At 48.7% G+C, this 20,627-nt stretch overlaps 1 protein-coding gene across 2 annotated transcripts; it reads left to right on the forward strand.

Moving 5' to 3' along the window:
• Positions 1-491: 491 nt before the first annotated feature.
• NUP85 (nucleoporin 85) lies at positions 492-18,576 on the forward strand. Of its 2 annotated transcripts, none has more exons than XM_049858961.1 (19): positions 492-662; positions 3,793-3,886; positions 5,871-6,033; positions 6,990-7,060; positions 7,869-7,912; positions 9,061-9,130; positions 10,249-10,370; positions 10,818-10,952; positions 11,035-11,157; positions 11,393-11,524; positions 11,735-11,841; positions 14,480-14,563; positions 14,681-14,746; positions 14,970-15,121; positions 15,874-15,991; positions 16,077-16,177; positions 17,609-17,760; positions 18,010-18,111; positions 18,475-18,576. In XM_049858961.1, exons 1-19 carry the CDS (start codon positions 630-632, stop codon positions 18,574-18,576), a joined length of 1,971 nt encoding a protein of 656 aa, XP_049714918.1. In that variant the 5' UTR covers positions 492-629. The 2 variants fall into 2 exon arrangements, with proteins under 2 accessions (XP_049714918.1, XP_049714919.1); XM_049858962.1 differs by lacking the exon at positions 492-662 and adding an exon at positions 672-2,539.
• The last annotated feature ends 2,051 nt before the right edge of the window (positions 18,577-20,627 follow it).

Genomic DNA, 20,627 nt, shown 5'->3' on the forward strand with positions numbered 1-20,627 from the left:
TCTCACTTCACAGTTGCACCAATTTGTCCGCGTGCTTCTAGTGTGCTGTAGCGTGGGAGTGGGGGCCACTGCCTTGGCACACAAGCCCGCCAGAGCGGCGGGACTAGGGGAAGGGGCCCCATTACTCTGGACACCAATGGGAGAAGCGATGATGCTAATGTGGAGACCGGGAGAGAGAGACAAAAGCCAGCTGGGAGAGGTCGTAGGCACGGCACAGAGGCCGGGTTCCAGCGCCCAGGCAGCCGCGCTGCTTCACGCACGCACGGCCCCACCACCTCCGCCGGGCGGCCCTCCTGTTGCTCCCGCCCCCTCGGGGGCCTTCTTCCTGCCCGGCGCGGGCTGTCCGTGGCGGCGCCTGACCCGGCGGCAGGGTTACTAGGAGGATAGGCTGCACCTGGCGCTTTTCCCCTTAACTGCTGTCGAGGCCAGGAAGGAGGGAATACGTTAGACAGCCGCAGGGGTGGTTATGGCTGAGAGGAGAGGCTCCTGCAACGTCGGGGAGCTGAGCCTGACCGGCACTGCTGGAGGCGCCCTGACGGGGTCCTCTCTCTCAGCCGGGTTCCGAGCGGGAGGCCGGAGCTGGAAGCATTGGCGGCTTGTCCAGTTCCAGGGTGCTGAGACGCGGCGCGATGGAGGAGGTCGATGGAGAGCCGATAATCACTGTAAGGGCGCCCGGAACAGGCTTGCTTGCCCTCACGATCCGAGGGCTGCGTCTGCTCCGTCGCTGCAGGCTTGTCCACCGCCTTGCGGCTCGGGAGGCGCCCGTATCCCTTTCCTCGGCTCAGTTGCCGCCGTCGAGAGATCGCGGCTTGAACTAGGTGCCCGTGTTCGGGTCGCAGTGGTCGCTGGGTTTCTGCTTCTTTGTTCCCTCAGAAACCTGTCCCCGGAGGCCCCATTCCATCCCTCTTCCGCCCTTGTCTTCCCAACCTTCCTACTTTGCTCCGCTTTTCCTCCTGGGTGTTAGAGCGAGTCCGGACCCAGCGTGGGTGGGGCTTTTTTTTTCCAACCGAATTAAGCTGCTCCACATCTCAGCGCCCTGAGATTGGCGTCTGCTAGTCGTGCAGTAAGGGTCCTTGGTGGCGCAGTGGTTAAAGCTCTCGGCTGCAAGCCAAAAGGTCGGCACTTCGAACCCACCAGCCACTCCGCGGGAGGAAGATGTAGCAATCGGCTCTCGTAAAGATTTACAGCTTTGAAAACCCTATGGAGTGTTTCTCTGTCCTATAGGGTCGCTACGAGTCGGAATCCAATCGATGGCAGTGGGTTTTAGTCGCCAGGTTTATTAAACGTATTTATTCTCTTGGGATCACTCCTGTTTTCACTGCTCTGTTTGCGTTCAATTCAGTCTGCACTCTCAGGAGGATATGTCAAGTATAAACGATCTGTGATTTTATGAAGAGATACATGGGCTTTGGATACTAGATACCTTTAGATATTTCCTTCCGCTGCCCGGAATGTTTTTTTCTTCCCTCTTTGCTTTATCTGCCGCTCATTTTTCAAATCTAAGCTCCGTCAGCCTCTCAGAAAAGCTTTTCCTGACCCCCTGACGAGTCAGTTTGTCTTTATGCCCTAGGCTTTCAGAGTTCTGCACCTCTTGGGTCTTAGCAGCCTCTAATAAAACCAAAAACCAAACCCGTCGCCGTGGAGTTGATTCTCACTCATGGCGACCCTAGGTGTTACAGAGTAGAACTGAGCCCTATAGAGTTTTCTTGGACGTAATTTTACGGAAGCAGATTGCCAGGCCTTTCTTCCACAGAGCTGCGGGTGGGTTTGAACTGCCAACCTTTAGGCTAGTAGTGAAAGTGCTACCCAGGGACCTACCTTGTCAACGTCTATACACCACTAACTTTGTAAGTTACCTGACCGAGTGTTTTTTGCTTTTTAGAAGGTTAAAATGCGTACAGTTTTCACCTAAAACTACCTGATTGCAAAGCAGTCTATGATAAAACCAAATACTGAAAATGGGGATTATTTCAAAGCTAATGAGGTAGAAATGGGATATGAGATCTTAAATAGCAGCTGAAATGAGTTATTTTCTACGAAGTTTATTAGTTCTATAGAGTGTTAATTATTAAGTACATGTAAAGTACCCTAAATATTAAATATCCATCAAGTACTATGTCATTGTTTGTCAGTGGTGTATTCAGGAAGAAAACTTAGAATGTCAGAATCCCTGGGACTTCTTCAAACTTCACGTCATCTTGCTGTCCCCACCTCCATTACTCTGATATTGAGCCATGTGTTTACAAAGGGGATGAAGGTGCTCTAAGCTAATTTTCCCTCCGGTGGTGATAATTAGTCCCTGAGTGGTGAAAACAGTTTACAGGCAGGCTGCTAACCAAAAGGTTGAAGGTCTGCCCAGAGAGTCCTCAGAGGAAAGGCCTGGTGATCCACTTCCAAAAAATCAGCCACTAACGCCTTACAGGGCACAGTTCTCTGCACATAGGGTTGCCATGGATTGGAATCAACTTGGCAGCTATTGGCTTTGGTTTGGTGATGATTGGCCTGTGATAACCCAGCTCTGCACTGATGTGGAGACCAGGTAGGAAATTGGTTAGCTTTGTGGGCTGAGCCTCGTAGACAGTCACAATCCTTGGTAGAACTCCATAATCCAGAGTCTGAGCCTCAACTCTGCAAGTTTAGACTTTTGTCTGTGCTTCAGAGTTAATCTGCTCTTTGGGTTTATTCTAATCAGACTTTCGAGAGGCTGATGTATTATCCTGAACACCATTTTATGAATTCACCCCTTCTCAGAATTGTGTCTGCTGTTAAGACAACTGCTTTCTGTTATCAAGGTACTTGAAGGCATATTAGTAATTAGTAGGTTCAAGGATATTTAAGCATAAATTCAAGGTAGTAGAACAAACCAAACCCATTGCCATTGAGTCAATTCTGACTCATAGAGACCCATAGGGTTTCGAATTGTTGACCTTTTTTGGTTAGCAGCCTGAGGTCTTAACCACTGTGCTACCAGGGTCCCAGTAGTAGAATAATTGTGAGTGATTCATCTAGACCAAAGGTCTTCAATCCCTTTTTTTTTTTTTTGATCAAGCACTCCTTAAGAAATACAAGTTATAGTCACCTTCCCCAGGAAAATGCCTGTATGCATATATTTTGAGGTGTTTTGAGGACCCATTGAAGCCAAGACACTTGGAAAATTCCCTCACACCCTTTGCCTAAGTCAGTTTCTACCCTGACCACTTTCTGACTCTTGTCACCATAGATTAGTTTGCCTGTTCTTGAACTCCAACATGTACTTTTTTGTGTCTTCCGGCACGCTGTGGCCTTTTTAAGTGTGAGATGCCGCTTAGGCAGCCTATAGTGGTAGGGATTAGGAGTTGGATGGATGAAACTGAGGCCCTTGGGAATTGGCCTGAGTCAAAGAGGAAATGCAGAGCCAACATCGTAGAGGTGGCACAGAAGCCTTGGGATTGGATGTCTTTATTTTTTTCAGTGTGCAGCAAACAGGGTTCGATTCTTTTTTTAACTTCCCTTTTCTGAACTACAGATCACTGAATCCCAGTATAATAATTAATTCAAATATAGCTTTTTTTTTTTTTTTTGTCAGCAATTGAGAGATGGCAGGCTGGGTTGAGGAGCCAATCAAAGCTCACTTGTGTATTAAGGGACTGTTTTGAGGTCCAGCAGACTGGGCTGATGGCAACAACTCCCAGCTGCACACAGATCAGTTCTTAATGACCTTCATGACCACTGGCTTCTAAGATTGTTTGCAGATCAGTTGAAAAGCAAAGCCTTCAGTAAGAATAACAGTGTCTGTGCCTTATTTCTCACAAGTTGATTCCAGGAGTGAACTCCAAGAAGAAGCAACTGTGTTTTGACTGGGGCCCAGGGGAGATGCTGGTGTGTGAGACCTTGTTCAATAAAAAAGGTAGTTTTTTTTTTTTTTTTAATTTTCCTTCCAGATTATCCACTTTGGCACATCTCGGTTTTCTTTTTCTCTAGTCTCTGATTTGAGTAGCTGAGACATGAAACATTTGAACTTATTTTGTACCATTTTCGTTTTTTGAAAACTTAACTGGTCTACATTTTTGTTGATTTATGAGGCATGCTAAGTCCGGGGGGGAAATAACAATAGTCTTCCTGGTATTAAGGATAGGTTTACTTTATATTTGAAAATGTCAAGTCCCCCCCCGCTTTCTTCTTGTCTAGGATGACTCAATTCCCTTCACAGCAGCCCTTTTATTGTGAATGTTTCCGGATCCCACGGCCATGACTTTTGTGTCCGCTGTGTGAACTCCACTAAATGATAGTTCTGTAGGCCAAATGGGCCCTTAGCAGCAGAGGCAGAGGTGGGGGCTGGAGAATGAAATAGCTCAGTCCTTTTTTCTGATACAGACTCTTGCTAGTAGTGAGGAGAAACTGAAATTTGATTTTGCTTGCTTTATTTTAAGGGAGAAGTCTCAGGAAATGCTGAAGAGATTGTCTTGCAAATCTTTGATAGGAGATTTTCCTCCTAAAAACCTGTGGAGGTTTTTCTCCTTTTATAAAGAACAGATTGAGCTAATGAAAATTTTATAATTTTGGTAAATGATATGGTGTGCAGCTTATGTAATTTCTTTTTTTTAATTGTACTTTAGATGAAGGTTTACAGAGCAAATTAGTTCTCATTAAACCATTAATACAGATATTGTTTTGTGACATTGGTTGCCAACCCCATGACACATCAACACTCTCCCATTCTTGACCTTGGGTTCCCCATTACCAGCTTTCCTGTCCCTTCCTGCCTTCTTGTCCTTGCCCCTGGTCTGGTATGCCCATTTAGTCTCATTTTGTTTTATGGGCCTGTCTAATGTTTGGTTGAATGGTGAACCTCAGGGGAGACTTCAGTACTAAGTTAAAAGGGTGTCCCTGGGCCATACTCTTGGGGTTTCTCAAGTCTCTGTCAGACCAGTAAGTTTGGTCTTTTTTTGTGAGTTGAAATTTTGTTCCACATTTTTCTCCAACTCTGTCTGGGACCCTCTATTGTGATCCCTGTCACAGTAGTCGGTGGTGGTAGCCGGGCACCATCTAGTTGTGCAGGATTTAGTCTGGTGGAGACTATGTAATTTTTAAGGGATGTCGAGTTTCTTCATCTTATAGTTGGGAATTGTCCCTTCTGTTGCTAAGTCCTTGTGGGACGGGTGGGTGTTGGAATCCCAAGCTTGACAGAGCTGTAGGATCTGTTAAAGGGTCAGTTTTTCAGGAGAGAATCTTCTGTGAATATGTCTGGATGGCACCTTTTGGTATTGACTGGGAAAGGTTATCAACATTCCTAGATTGTTGGAAACACAAGGTTTTATATGTTTTGTTTATGTTTATTGAAATCATGTTCAAGATAAACTATAGAACCTATTCCAGAGGCTGTTATGTAAGAAATTTTCACAAGTTGGAGGTTTGTAGTTTATCATTCTAGAGCCTTTTCATCACTCTTGAAACATTTAATCAATTCTTTATTCTTTGTTTTAGGAGTAATAGTAGTACAAAGTAGTATAGAAATAATTTTTATCTGACTTTGAGATTACATAAAACTTTGGCTGTAGGTTTATCTTACTGAGTTTTACATAGGCTCGTATTTTCCAGTTTTATTTATTCAGTTGATGGAGGCAGAAAGTCATCCTGAAATGTGCTAGTGAGCTGAGCAGTAAAGACCAAGAATAGATATTTGTGTTTAAAATTCATGTGTGGATAATTGATATATGATAATTCATATCATTTTATTTTTTTATTCTTGAAATCAGTTGCAAATTTTGTTGACCATGTTGTTCCAGCTTTGGCCAAAGCTTCTGTAATTACTCAACTAAAATTTTTAGAATGTGTTGCTTTTGGGGGCATGGTGGTGATCGATGTTAAATTTCTTCCCTGTTTTGTTTCAGAAAAATCAGAGGTGGTTCCGAGCTGCCCCTCTATCTATATTATCCGGAAGAATGAGGATTTTTACTGTCGGATCTTGAGAAAACTCTTCAATGAATCCCATGGAATCTTTGTGGGCCTCCAGAGGATTGAAGAAGAATTGACTGGCAAATCCAGAAAAGCTGAGTAAGTAGGCTGCTGACAGGTGCTGGAGTTCACAGCTAAACCGTGAACAGCCACATGAAATGTCTCTTTGTCCTTTTGCATGGTGGACAGATCGTCCCGAGAAATAGGGAACCTGGTTCTAGTTTGTGGCCTTGGTGTTGGGTGGAGTAAGTGACAAGGAATGGAAATGGCTCACAGGGGATACGGGGATGGCTGTGGAGTGACTTGCTGGCTTGATAAGCTATCTTTGTTTATATTCCCACTTTATTTACCCTCCAAGGAAGAAAATTTAGGCCAAATAAGCACCTGAGAATCCCACTGTTGGGAATTTGGAAATGAAAAATGACAGTTTTGTCTTTGAAGAATGCCTTTAAAACCTCCTTTGGCAAGAGACCAGAAAACCTGGTGTGTCCTCAGTGCAGTATATCACGGGGTTCATGATAGCAGTGTTTTGTTACTGGTGATGTGGACCTTGATTTGGTTACGGTGGTTTTTGCTGGGCTTCTTCATTGTAATGTTGCTGCCTTTCCCTTCGTAGTCAGTATCTTAGGATAGATACGTTGAGACTGTGCAAGTCTTATTTCTCCTCAAAATTTTCACCCACTAATTTCAGTATCCACCCCTGGATCCCATCTACAGTAGTAATTACAATAGTGTTTCCCTGTGGTGATTTTCTGTTTCTCATTACTCCTGCATTTATTAATTGGAATTCTACTTCAGGGACGCGCTCTCCCTTCTTCCCATTTATTTAAGCTGTTACTTATTTAGGTCAGTATAGATTGATAGATATTTAATTCTGTGGTTTATGTCACAATGATTTGTTGATTATAGTGGTTCCAGCTTTGGCCGTTCAGAGCTCCTCAGGTTGGCTCCTGTGTTCTTTCAGCAAGCTCCAATCTTTTTTCATGCCCTTGCTAACTTTCTGGCACCACAAGATGTTCCAGGCTCATCTGGTGTGTCGTTTCACTTTTTTGCAGGTTGGTTCGAGTGAGTAAAAACTACCGATCAGTCATAAGAGCATGTATGGAGGAGATGTCCCAGGTGGCAAGTAAGGATTTGTTGTGTGTGTTTAAAAATCTATATGTGGATAATTGATAAAGGATAATCCGTGCCATTTTATTTTTTATAAGTGAAATGAGTATTTGCAGTTCTTTTACAGGGAAGTATCTGGCTGTCAATACCACGAGGTTAACCTGGCGATTGACATCCTAACCCAAAAGTCTTACTTTTCCATTAAAAAAACAAAACCAAAGAATAGTTGCTGTCAAGTCAGTTGCAACTCACCATGACCTCACGTGTGTTAGAGTAGACCTATACTCCATGTGGTTTTCAGCGACCAAGCCTTTCATCCACCCTTTTGGTTAGCACCACCCAGCAATTCCTTTCCACTTTACACAATCCTTAATCTTTTGGCATTTATCTTGAGTATGTTTTTCAAGTTAGAACACATTGAATTGATGGACTGTTGAAAGGTCTGAGGCTAAAGGGCCAAGTAAAGGGTCTTCGGATATTGCATTCCCATTCTTTGCCCTGCGTGGTTTAGTCACCACAGCTGTAGGCACCGAGGGATTCCTGGCCGTCTGCTAGAATCTAGTGTAACGCCGTGGTGTGCTGCATCAGATAGCTTCGAGGTTGCTGGCCTACAGTCGAAAGTGCTCTTGTAACTTGAGGGCTTTGGTTTGGGAGTCATTGATTTACAGTAAAAAATATGAAACATTAAAGAGAAAAAACCAGCTTCTGGTGCAAACAGGTGGTCCTTAAAAGGAATGAAGGCAGAAACTATAGAGCCTGGTACTATGAAATTATACAAGACTAAAAGTTCCCTTACTCACTTGAAATGGTTTGTGTTTCATTAGTTGCTGCTAAAGATCCAGCCACTAGCAGCCTGTTCAACAACCAGGTAAGGGGGGACCGCCTTTGCTGTATTGACAGGACTACCTCTTACGTCCTTGCACCCAAGTGAGTGGCTTTGCAATCACTACTATTGGCAGTTGTCTCCCCTTTTTCCAGGTAGACAGCTCTTTGGGGTGGTGGGGGTCATCTTCCTTCCTGGTGCCCCTTCAGTCGAGGGCCTGGCACATTGCAGGACAAAGATGTGCTTGGTGAATCCTTGTCGAAGATTTCAGTCCTTGTGGGAAATAAAAAACCTAAACACTGTAGTGATGCAGTCATCTCCTGAGATAGAGGGTGGAGCTTTTGGAACCATGGCTTAGTCTCATCAACTGGATGAAGTCAACATTTTTACTGAGCTGCAAGTTATACTTTTACTTAGAACCGGGAGATGACTTACAGAATTCTTTTCTTTGTTGGTAAGATATTTTTCTACCACAGTAGTGAATAGGGAGAAATAACTGTCTCTGAAGTCAGCAAAACATTTATTTCCCCCTTGAGACTAAGATGTGATAATGTCTGGGTGGAAGGTGGTGGTGGAGGGGAGCTGCTTGTTCCTGTGGGCAGGGTCCAGGTCTGGTGTATTTTGGGATCTTGTTTGGACTTTGCCTTTTTAAGACTACTTCCTGATCATCAGTCCTTTGAGTACTAACTTCACATTTTTTACCGTATCCACAAGTTCCTGGTAATATTATTTGCTGAATATTTTTCTAAAAATTCTCTCTCCCATTTTACTCAAATAAAGCCTCTTTCTAAACCGTAATAGTCATCATGTCATGGTTTGATGTGCTAGTTACATTTTTCTAACACACCTTAAAATAAAATCACAACCATTAAAATAAGGAAATGTTAGTCTGTGTACCACCTTCTAAAATTCCCTCCCTCACTGCCTGTGTGAAGCACTGCTGTAGCCGTAGATGCCGGATCAGTGAATGGCTGTCATGGGCTCAGAGCCTTACGTGCTGGATAAGTGAACGGCCATCATGAGCTCAGAGCCTAAAATGCTGGATCAGTGAACAGCCATCGTGGACGCAGAGCTGTAAATGCTGGATCAGCGAATGGCCGTCATGGGTGCAGAGCGTGGCTTTGTTCCTTTGCTCTGAGAGCAAATCTCCAGGATTTTTGTCAGCAAAAACCTTGTATCCGATTCTTCCGTAGGTCGCCATTTTGTCGGCAATGGAGCTTGTTTGGAATCTCTGTGAGATCCTTTTTATTGAAGTCACCCCAGGTGGGCATGAGAGAATTCTGTCACAGCATCAAAGGCTGCCCTCTGATCTTTCTTCCTTGTGTCTCCTGTGTATTGTGATGGGCGTTTGGGTGGGTAGAATGCTCTTGCCAGCGATTTTCAGTAACGTAACCATGGGAAGCATTACTAAACATCCAAAAAAGCCTTGGATTTGGTCAGATTCTGCAAAAAGGCTCCCAGTGCCTTCTGGAAGCCTAAAATGTTAGGCTAACCACCTCTGAAAAGCACCAAGGAGACCAACATTAAACTGGTATGTGAAAAGGGTGGCCATGTTACACTGTGGCTGGTCAAGTTAAGAACGTTTTAGGAATGTGAGGAGGGGTCCAGTGGTGGGAGTCAAAGTGCATCTGAGAATTCCGTTGCTGGTGATCGGGGTATGCAGACCCTTGTACTCCCTCAGTCCACTCGGATCATTCCATTGATCGTGAGCTATGTTGTGGTCGGTGCTGTGCCCAGGCTTCATTGGGCACTTTGTGGAGGTGCTAGGGGTATCTTTGCGTTTCTCCCAATGATCTATGTTCGCTGCTGTCCATAGATGTATGCTAATTTCTGTGCAGCCATACCATTTGATTGATATTCCTGCTAAAGCATTGAATGACTTGAAATTAAAATTAGTTGTTAGACCAGGCTGAGCCAGGCTCAGATTCTTGACCCACTGCAGCTGAAACAATAAATGTGTGCTGTATTAAAAAGAAAAAATTAGTTGGTAGATGCTCTCCAAGTATGCCTGTCTCCTCCAGTAGATTTCAAGGGCTATCACGGTGTTTTACTGTCATTGGTTACCTAGTGCCTGACCATCATTTAAATAGCCATCACGTTTTGCATGAAGATGAGGAAGCTGCCCGTGGATTGTGGGATCTGGGTCTTCTGTTCAACCCTTTCTATGTTCAGTGAGGTGGGGCAACCTGGCACAGAGGGAGTGTTTATTAGCAGTTTGCTTTTTCCTAGCCCAGTCCTTGATTTGGGGCTGTGTTTGTGCCCACTTATGAGGGATAAACCACCTCCTAGCGTGTCTGACTTGCATCCCTGTGATGTGGGGAGTAGGCTTTGCTGCGAACAAAGCTGAGGTGGTGGTGTGTGATGAGCGTCTGTCCTTCCAGCCGGCCCCCTCCTCCTTCACCTCCTTGACTGGGTCCGTCTGCATGTGTGTGAAGTGGACACTTGGTCAGCAGAAGTTCTGGGTAGCGAGAATCCAAGCAAACATGAAAGCTTCTGGAACTTGGTAAGAGCCGGGCACAGGCTGGGCCTCCCTTCCTTCCACCCTACATCTGCCGTCCCTGTGCTCTCAGGTGCTCTGGGGGTTACGTGCAGAGCCTGCGTGGCTGCCTGGCTCTTTGAGTCTGTGGCTGTGGAGACGCTCTTAGGTCTCTTCTTCCCTGCTCCACGGGAGAGTGTAGGACTAAATAACCACACAGCAGTCATGCTTTAGAGACTGTCCTTGTGGGTCTAAGGAAGAGATGACATGGAGACATCCCACTAGGATGGAAATGGGACTGGATAAAAACAAGCATGAGGGTTATTTTTGAGGTGGTGGGGTCACAGGGCAGGAAATCTGTCTGCCTGAGGAGTTAGAAAACCACAGTGTGGCTTGAGGGGACAAGTCTGCCCTCCTCTGCTGGCTGGGCCTCTGGTCTCCCATGAATGTGCGTGGTCTCGGGTGTCTTCCCAGGTGACCGCCTTGGTGCTGCAGGGCCGGCTGGATGAGGCCCGACAGATGCTTTCCAAGGAGGCTGATGCCAACCCCGCCTCAGCGGGCATGTGCAGAGTCCTGGGGGACCTGATGAGAACAATGCCCATTCTCAGTGTAAGTGGCCCCAGGCGATGGGTTCTCCAGGAAGCACAGAGGGCTGTGGGGCCCTGACATCTATGGCCTGTCTCCCCTTTAGCCCGGGAACACTCAGACTCTGACGGAGCTGGAGCTGAAGTGGCAGCACTGGCATGAGGAGTGTGAGCGGCACCTCCAGGATGGCACGTTTGCCTCCAGCAGGCACCTGGAGTCCCTCTGTAAGGTCTGTGGGGGCAGCAGGGTAGGGGGCCGAGTGTGCAGGCTGGCTGCCTCAGTGGCCGAGGTGTCCAGTGCAGTGATGGCAGAGCTCAGTCCTGCTGGGAAGGACTCATGCTCTCATTGAGATCTGCCTGTTGGCCACTCTAGAGGAGGAGGGGGAATGACTGAGAAGTCTCCCTGAAAGGAGGATGGAGCTAAGCTCCCATTCCCTCAGAGCTAAGGGGCAACTCTCCCCTCAGATCATGCTGGGAGACGAAAAGGCCTTGCTGGAGCAGAAGCAGCAGCTGAGTAACTGGTACCATTTTTTGGTGACGCGTCTGCTGTACTCCCACCCCACGGTGAAGCCCACTGAGCTGCACTTCTATGCACAGGTGAGTCTGAGCTCGCTGGGAGGAGGGTGTTGGAGGCCCTGCCCCCTGTGGGTCATTTTCCCTGAGTGGTGGGAACAGGAAGGGGCTTTTCTTGGGCCCTTTTTGAAGGACCCATCACCCTTCTCCAGGGTTCCTACACAGCAGCCCTGCCTGCCCCCCGGAGTTTGTGCTTCCATCCTGGGGACTGAGCGGGTCATCACCTTTCCACAGTCCAGCCTGGACCGGTTTCTGGAAGGGGATAGCAGCTCAGAGCCCCTGGACAACATTTTGATGGCGGCCTTTGAGTTTGACATCCACCAAGTGATCAAGGAGTGCAGGTAGGACCCCTGCCCCTGTGTTCTGTTCCCTCTTGCTGGTGTCCCACCCTTCTTCCTGCAGACCTGCTCCTCTGGACAAGGGGTGACCTTCCTGAGGCTGGAGGGCTACTGTATTTATAATTATTTACATGTCAGGAATGTTTATTTAAAGCCACATTGCAGGAAATGACTTTGATTTTTAAAAATCCAGAAAAGGCAAGCAGGCCTATTTCTTGGAAGCTAATGGACCCACAGCCACCTTAGGGGACAGCACCTCCCAGCAGTCACGCTCGTGAGTCATGGGGCTTGTGGCAGGTATTTTCAGAACAGGTACTCTACACTCCAGCCCCCTCTCCAAAAGGGGACCCAGCGTTGGAAAGTTCTAAAGCCACAGGCAGGAAAGGGATGTCAAACATAATGAATCAAAAGTGAAGCTTTCCAGAAACGTCCACGCACAGTAGGCAGAATTCATTCCTTTTTGCGCAGACTGGACAAGTGGGCGTTACACCACTGCCCTGAAGGGGAGAGATGTGGCTCGAGCATTAGGTGGCCCTGTCCACATATCATTTTACGGACCTCGACTGCGTCTTTTTAGTAGATGTGGTTCCCCTGTGCTACCTGGTTTTCCTGATTCGGCTCCACAAAGTCCGGGCTTCGAGAAAATGATGCCAGATTTGAGGAAAGAAAACTGAGTTTTGTGTCAGTAGTATTTTCCCGGGCCTTTATTAACTGTGGAATGGCGGGGGTGTGGGTGTCTGTGGAGAAGTCAGTGAGAATAGCTTACAGAGAAAACACCTCACCACCTGGCTTTGCTGGCGTTTCTGCCTGTAGTTCTAAGTAGTGGGTATTCCCAGATACACCACCTGTCACAGCAAGAATTTCCACCAGGGCTTCCTAAGTAAGCCACATTGGGGTTTTTAGGGATAAAACAGACTTCAGCAGAACAAGCAGCAGGAGGGAACATCACCTGTGGTTTTCAGTGACAGAAGAAGAAGATGGAGACGGGCCAGCGAGGAGGAGTAGCTTTCTGAGTCCCCCAGGAAGTGGCGTCATTCTCGGGCCAGTCTAAGATCAGAGGGCGATGCACGCAGCCCCTCCCACAAGTTATGAGCTCTCTGACCTGGCTGGCAGGAAAGGGCCTGAGGTATTTCTGTCAGCTGTGGAGTTTGGGGGTTTGGTTTTTTCTGATCAGGAATCTACCTCCTCCTTTCTGAAGGAGGTAGAAAAGCAACTCTAAGACCCCATCCCAGGAACTTAAGGCTAGAACTGACTTCAGAGACAGAAGCAGCAGGCAGACCTGGTCCCTCTTGACTGGTGAAGGACTGACCTTAGCATTCTGGGAGCACTGGCTTTCTCATGGTTGTACCAGTCAAACCCTAGTGCAGTTCCTGAGTGGTGGTGGTGGGGGGGTGGCAAGGGGCTGGCAAGGGGTCTGTCTCTGGGGTTGGACCCATGGGCTGGTGGGGGGAAGCCTTGCTGTCTGGGTGTGATGTTCACTGGGCTCATGAATCTGCCTCATGAAAGATGAAGGAGGGGTATCCTTCTTAAAGGCACTTGAAGGGAGGTATCTCAGTGAGACCTGATGAATCCCATGTCAACTCCCCCAGACCTGCAGGAGCAGGAAGGGTAGTCATAGTTAGTCAGCCTAGCTGAAGGGCCGTGCGTTTGCCTTTCTGCACATTTAGCCGTCCTTTCCTGATACCCCTGACAGCAGGAATCCTCCCCCCGGGTTTCCCCTTACTCTAAAGAGGGGCCGGTTCCTTGCTGTCTGGCAAAAGGAAACAGGGACCTGGAGTGCAGTTCTGGTATTCTTAAGGTCCTCGAAAATTATCGAACTAAATGGAAATAGGTTTCCCTTCAAAAACCAAGAGGTCCAGTTGAATGTTTTGCCTAATCTAGAACCTTCTGGCCAATGCTCTGGCCCAGCCCGGAACTTTGGACACGGGGGTGCAGCAGTGCATGCCTCATCGGCCAAGAGGCTACACGGCCCTGGAGTCTGGCTGGTCACAGGGAGTAAAGGGCAGCAGTTACTGCAGGCCACCCAGAGGTGGGCCATGGAGGTGGGCAAGGGGTGATGACAGGCCCAGCCCAGGGCCTCTCACACCAGCACCCTCACAGCAGCCGCTCTGGCTCCACAGGGTTCTCCCTTACTTCCAGCAGCGGCCACTCCGGGGCTGTCATTACATCTTTCGCCCACCTTTCAAACAGTGGCTGTTTACCTGCTCCATCGGAGGCTGTGCTCTTAAGTTCCCTGTAATACGTGTGTGAAGATCCAAACTGTGCTGTTGAGACGTGTCCGGATTTGCAGAGACTGAGCTAGCCTTTCAGAGTGCTTGGTTACCACCTCCAGTGGTCACTACCTTCCAGCCATGCGGGCTGTTCCCTCATCTTGGGGAGACCTTGGGAGCTGTGGTAACTTTGGTTCCGTTTGTGTAGTATTTCTGTGTAACTGGGGCATCCTCAGTCTCCTGCTCAAGGACTCTTGGCTCCCTGAGCTCTGTTTTGCTGTAAATGTGAGAAGTCCTGGTTGCAGCAGCTGTTCCGGGAGGCCAAGGTCTCGCTGCTTCCCGCCCACTCACTCCCTCAGCACACGTGAGGTCCTGCTCACGCAAGATGTGGCCTCCCCTGACTCCCTTCTTGTCTTGTGTCTGACCCACAGCATTGTCCTGAGCAACTGGTGGTTTGTGGCTCATCTGACTGACCTGCTGGACCACTGCAAACTGCTCCAGTCTCATAACCTCTAGTAAGTGGGCAGGGGGCAGGCAGCCTCCTCTCCCACTACCCAGGTCCTGAAGGCTGGGACGAGGGAGGGAGCCCTGGAAGGAGCCAGCCGTGGTCTCAGTCTCATGTTTCATTCCAGTTTTGGTTCCAACATGAGAGAGTTTCTTCTGCTGGAATATGCCTCGGGACTGTTTGCTCATCACAGGTGGGTGTCGGGTGGGGAGACGGATGGACTGGGGCACTCTTCAGCATTCAGGTACCCTGGAGCTTAGACTCTGTTCTCTCCCAGAGAGGACCCTGATGGTGCAGAGGGGTGGGGGAGGAGGAGCCTCCAGTGCCAGCCCCCAAAGCTGCCAGGGCGGCCCCTGGGCCTGCCAGCCCTGCCCCTGGGCCTACTAGCCCATCAGGTCTGTCCTCCACCTTTGCAGCCTGTGGCAGCTGGGGGTGGATTACTTTGACCACTGCCCCGAGCTGGGCCGAGTCTCCTTGGAGCTGCACATTGAGCGGATCCCTCTCAACACAGAGCAGAAAGCCCTCAAGGTGCTGCGGATCTGTGAGCAGCGGAAGATGACCGAACAAGGTGAGCTGGCCTGCTCTCAGTGTGCCCTCTGCCAGGTGTGGGGGTCGGAGACCCTCTGGGGCCGAACACTGTGCTCACAACCAAGCCAGCTGCCTCCTCACCAGCCAGACCACAGGGAAGCCAGGACCGCCTCATAGCCAGGCAGTGGGTGCCAAGAGGGAAACTGAGACACTTTTTAGGGAGAGCCACCAGGGCTAAGGATCTACTGGGACTTAAGAGAAATCAAGCAAGTGGCCTGTTAGAAGAGGTTCTGACCCACTTCTCCCTTCTTATAGTCAGAGAGGTCAGGTCTGGGGTCAGCTCTGAGGGGGCCTGTGACTTGGTGGGGAGGCAGCACTGAGGGGCTCAGGAAGAGCACAGGCCAGACAGGTGTGAGCAAGAGTGGCCCTTCTCCTCTCCCCACACTGCTGGATGGTAAAAATCTCAGTTGCTGCTCTCCCAGAGGCAACTGCATGTTTACAACATTCTCTGAAAGCATATGGCTTTTAAGACCCAAAGGATGAAACAAAGATCTTTTCACCATCTGGATATCAAACCCACTCATAAAGCCAGGCCTGTGGGGCGGGTAGTTACACTGTTGGCAGAGCCGAGTGACTATAAACCCAAGTTGCCAGTTCTGCCAACCAAGCCGTATTCGGAGCACCTGAGGCCCAAGTTGTGGTGAAGCTGTGGAAGGCCTGCTCCGATTCCAGCAGGTTTGGGAATGGAGAGATTGTAGAGTGAAGGGCTCGTCTTTTCTCTTCCTGGCAAAGTTCGCAGCATTTGTAAGATCTTGGCCATGAAGGCTGTCCGCAACAATCGCCTGGGCTCCGCACTCTCCTGGAGCATCCGAGCCAAAGATGCTGCCTTTGCCACGCTGGTGTCAGACAGGTGGGTTCGCTGCTGCCAGGAGGCTAGGGGGCGGCTGGCAGGCCTGAGCCTGTGGCTCTGCCCTCACCTGGGCCGGGCTCTGCAGGTTTCTCAAGGATTACTGTGAGCGAGGCTGCTTCTCTGACTTGGATCTCATCGACAACCTGGGGCCAGCCATGATGCTCAGCGATCGACTGACGTTCCTGGGTGAGTCTCTTTGGGCGCCATACCCTGAACCGTGGGCACAAGTGGACAGTTGTGAAGATTTGAGGGGTTCTTCCAGACTCCTCCAGTGTTTCCTTCCTGTTAAGCCTAAACTCCAAACCATTAGAACCCCATGTACCAGAATCTAAAAACCATTATTTTTTGGTAACGTTTTGTTTTCCAGTAATTTCAGACTTACAGAAAAGGTACAAAAATAGTATATGGAATAAGGAACTCCTGTATATACAATACGCAGATTTACTAATTACTGTATTTTACACAACGTGTTTTCTATGTTCGTTTGCCAACCACACTCTCCCCCTGTGAGGTGTTTTCGTAAGTGCCACAATGCCAGTTTTTTAAATAAGTTTCTGTAAAAAAATTAGAATAGTGCACTTACAGAAAATACCTCGGGGAAGGTGCGATTGTCAAACACATAGAAGATGCGCGTTATTTGCGTAAAAATATGATTTTTTTTTGCCTCATGTTATTTTATTCATCAGTCATCTTTACTGAAACAATTTGAGAGCTGGTTGGAGACATTGTTCCCCCTTCTCCGTAAATCCTTCGTGTGCATTTCCTAAGAACAAGGACACTCTTATGGAAGCACATTACAGTTGTCACACTCAGGAGATTTAACATGGACACAGTGTGCTGAGCCAATCCATGGTCCAAATGCCGATTCTGACTTGTCCCAGTCATGTCCTTTATAGGTGGTTTTCCCTCATTCAGGATCCAATCCAGATCATGAATTGCATTTAGTTGTCATGTTGCAGTGCCTCTGCCTTTCTTTGGGTTTCTTAACTTTATTTTAGAAGCATCAGGCCAGCTGTTTGGGGGCTTGGCTGAAGTCTCCTCTATTCAGATTCTGTGTTTTGTACCACTGAGAGGACGCTGACTCCCCTCAGTGGTGCATGTCCTGTAGTCGGTAGTGCTGTCTTTGATCACGAGTCAAAGTGGAGCCCACCAGCCTCCTCCTCTGAAGGTAGTTTCACCCTTGTTTTAACAAGCTGCAATGAGATACTTGGAGATTGCTTACGTAGCCTGTCTTCATCAGACTCTCCCACTAGTTCTAGAACCATTGAGGATTTTCTTACTCCATCATTCTTCTGGCATTTCCCTGTCAGGAAGACAGCTTTCCTTTCACCCCATTTGTCCATATATATCAGTATGGACTCGTGGATTAGGTATTCAGTTGTCATCCATGACTCTTGGTCTGTCTGATGCGTTTGCCCACATGTGGCTCTGTGGAGCCCTGCAGAGTATTTTCAGCCTCTGTGGCCTGCATCTCATTGGCTCTCAGGCTTGCAGACAGCTCGTGGCATGGCTGGTGTGGGGTGTCTTTTCTTGTTTAGGGCCAAGGTGACTTTTCTAGGTGTCACCTGGGGGCCACTCGGGCATGTGGAGTGACTTGGTGCTCTCTCTTCTCAACAGGAAAGTACCGCGAGTTCCACCGACTGTACGGAGAGCAGCGCTTTGTTGATGGTGCATCTCTCCTGCTGTCGCTGATGACCTCGCAGATTGCGCCCCGGTCCTTCTGGATGACCCTGCTAACAGACGCCCTGCCCCTTCTGGAACAGAAACAGGTAACGCTGACTCCACGAGGCTCTTTATGTTTCTGTAGGCCTTGACAGTGCAGCGCTTAGTTCTGTGGTTGGTCCCCCCCATAGTAGCCACTTGGAAAACCCAATATTCACACCAAAATAAAAAGACCGCATTTGAGCTGAGGCAGCTGACGACTGAGAGTGCTCAACTAGGGCCTGACTGGAAGTGCTGGGAGTGAGCCGAGGAAACTGCTCTGCCCTCCTGGGCCCACATTTGCCACTTTTCCCTAGGTGATCTTCTCAGCAGAGCAGACATATGAGCTGATGAGGTGTCTAGAGGACTTGACCACAGGAAGACCAGTGCATGGAGAGCCTGATGCCCAGGGACTCCAGGTAATCTGAGTTCTCTGGATGGGAAAGGCTCCCTCCATTTCAGGGTTCCTCTCCCTCCCAACAACACTGGACAGCCCCCCACAAACTCATTTGGCTATCTCTTAGCCTATAACTGTGATCTACTAGCTTCTTTTAGAAACATGGGGTATTTCTAGTGTTCTGGTCTCTATCTATCTTCCTTCCTGTGAATCAGAGTACCTACTTGCAGTGGTCCTCTGTATACTGTTTTTTTTTATATTGAGAACTTGCTGGAAGCTACTGAATACCAAATGCCTTCTTCCCTATCTACCTCTGGATTAGACAGAACCTACTTTGGTTTTAAAGTACTTCCTGCTGGCCCTCAAGCTGGTTCTTTGCTTCTAGGATGATGACATAGAGACCACCAAGGTGGAAATGCTGAGGCTGGCTCTTGCACGAAACCTTGCTCGGGCAATTATCAAAGAGGGCTCCTTGGAAGGCTCCTGAGGTCATGAGCTGCTCCACCGTGGTGTCTCTGTATGGCCGTGTGTATGTACATTCTTAAAATATAAATGTTCTCGTTTGCAAATACAGGGCAGGTTCTTCGAGAGTCGAGCCAGGGCATTGTTGTATCCACTCTGAAGCTCAGAGAAAAAAAATCAAGAAAATGGAATTTACTTCCCTTAGGAAGTAAGCCATCTCCAGATTGGCAGATGTCATGCCCTCTTGCTCCTGATTTGAAACTTGAACAAGAGCCTGGGTGGTTTACTCATGCTTCTCAAATCTGGCCTTACCTCAGAATCTTCTGGAACACTTGTCTGGAACACTTGTTAAATTTCTAGATTCATTTTTTTTTTTTTTAAGTCCAGGAAGTTGTACAAAAACTAGGTTATTCCAACACACCTACCACAGCTCTCCCTTTGGAAGCTGTAGGTGGCACCACGCCCCTTCCCCCCAAGGGTGGAGGGTGCCTGCAGTAGAAGGATTCCAAGTAGGGGGAACATGGTTTTATTTAACATGCAGCAAAACAAGGGCAGCAGAGTTGGTATCTCCAGTACAGCTGTTTGCCATGAAACAGTGACCTCGATAGTAATCAGGGATAGTCATAAATAATTTTAATGTCTGAAGCTTATTATAAAGGTATAGTTCCAGAGTACCTCCCCAGGTCTTCCCAGGGCTGCAGTAGCTGGCTTCTGGAAAGCTCTTGGATTTACTCCTTAAATAGTGAAATCAATTCACTTCTGACCTGTCCTAATGAAGCAGTGAAACCTGCTTGCTGAAGACAGTGGGGGGAAGGAGGGGCTGCATGACCTCTTGATATAAAGCCTGGGAAAGAGCAGGGAGGGAACAGGGACTGTGGCCACTTTTCCCCAGGGGTATCTGATGGGATGGCTCTGAGCTGGTCCAGCTGAGCTCAGACAAGCCGCTTGCTTTTCCCAGCTCTATTTCCTGTTGGTCTGGAGTCAATCGCCCAGGACTGCATCCACCAGGAGTAGCTGGGGCAAGCTAGTTGGGGCCGAGCACTGTTGAAGCAATAGGGTCTGCTCCAACTCTCACACCTGCAGACCCAGCATCTCGCCGACAGTGCTCTTAGCAGCTGGGGTTAGTTGGGGCCTCTGGGGAAGCCTCTGGAGATGAAAGGACTAAGTCTAGTGCAGTGTGCCTGGGCCCAAGGCCCTGTGTACAGCTGTAGGCGCGACACCAACACCATGAGGTGGGAGGGGGATGCAGAAGGTGGCGGGGCTGTCCTCCCCTCAGACTCCAAGGGCAGGCCAGCTGGCGATCCCATGCCAAGCAAGAGGTAGTGAGTAGGACGGCCTGGTCCAGGGCAGGACGTGCACTCTCCTTAGAAGCTGAGGAACTGCTTCCAGAGAAGGGGAACACCAGTGGCTCCTCTTCACTTTCTTTCTTTAGCCCTAGTTTAGGTACCATGAGGCCAGGTTCTCTTCCTAGCAGGCTGCGTTCCATGGCTGCTGTGGTGTCCACAGGACATAGCCTGCCACTGCCAGGGACAAATGCATACAACTTGTCATTCCAGGCTGTGTTGGCCTTCAGTGTCCAATCCAGGATAATGCTGCCCACGATGGCAGGCTGGGAGGTTCCACAGCCCATCCACTCCTGGCTCTGTGCCATGGGGTTTCCTGGGTCACCTGGCTTAGCCCACCTACTGGAGGTGGGGGCAGGAGCCTGCCAGCAGGGAAAAGCAGTGACAGACTGGGAAGCACAGAGTAGCAACACGGTAGAGAGGTGGAGACAGGCCTCAGGCCATGCCTCTGCAGGGGTGCAAGGACAAGGTTCTCAAGGGGGTGCCCATTAGTCTCTTTCTAGAGACTCTGCCCCCCAACAGCATCTGGGGACACCAGTAAAAGTGGGGGGACCTCCTCAAAGCCTTGGGCCAGGGCCCAGGACAGGAGGTGAGTCAGGGGCTACACCCCACCCTAGACACTGTGGCCACTTCAAGTCACACAAGTAATAAAAAACAGGTCCTCTTAGGGGCCAAAGGAGTGATGGTGACAGCAGCAGCTCGGCGCCTGGGGCCTGTCCCACATCATAGCTAC

Source organism: Elephas maximus, chromosome 19 (assembly GCF_024166365.1).
Source record: "Elephas maximus indicus isolate mEleMax1 chromosome 19, mEleMax1 primary haplotype, whole genome shotgun sequence".
In the NCBI taxonomy this organism is placed as follows: Eukaryota; Metazoa; Chordata; class Mammalia; order Proboscidea; family Elephantidae; genus Elephas; species Elephas maximus.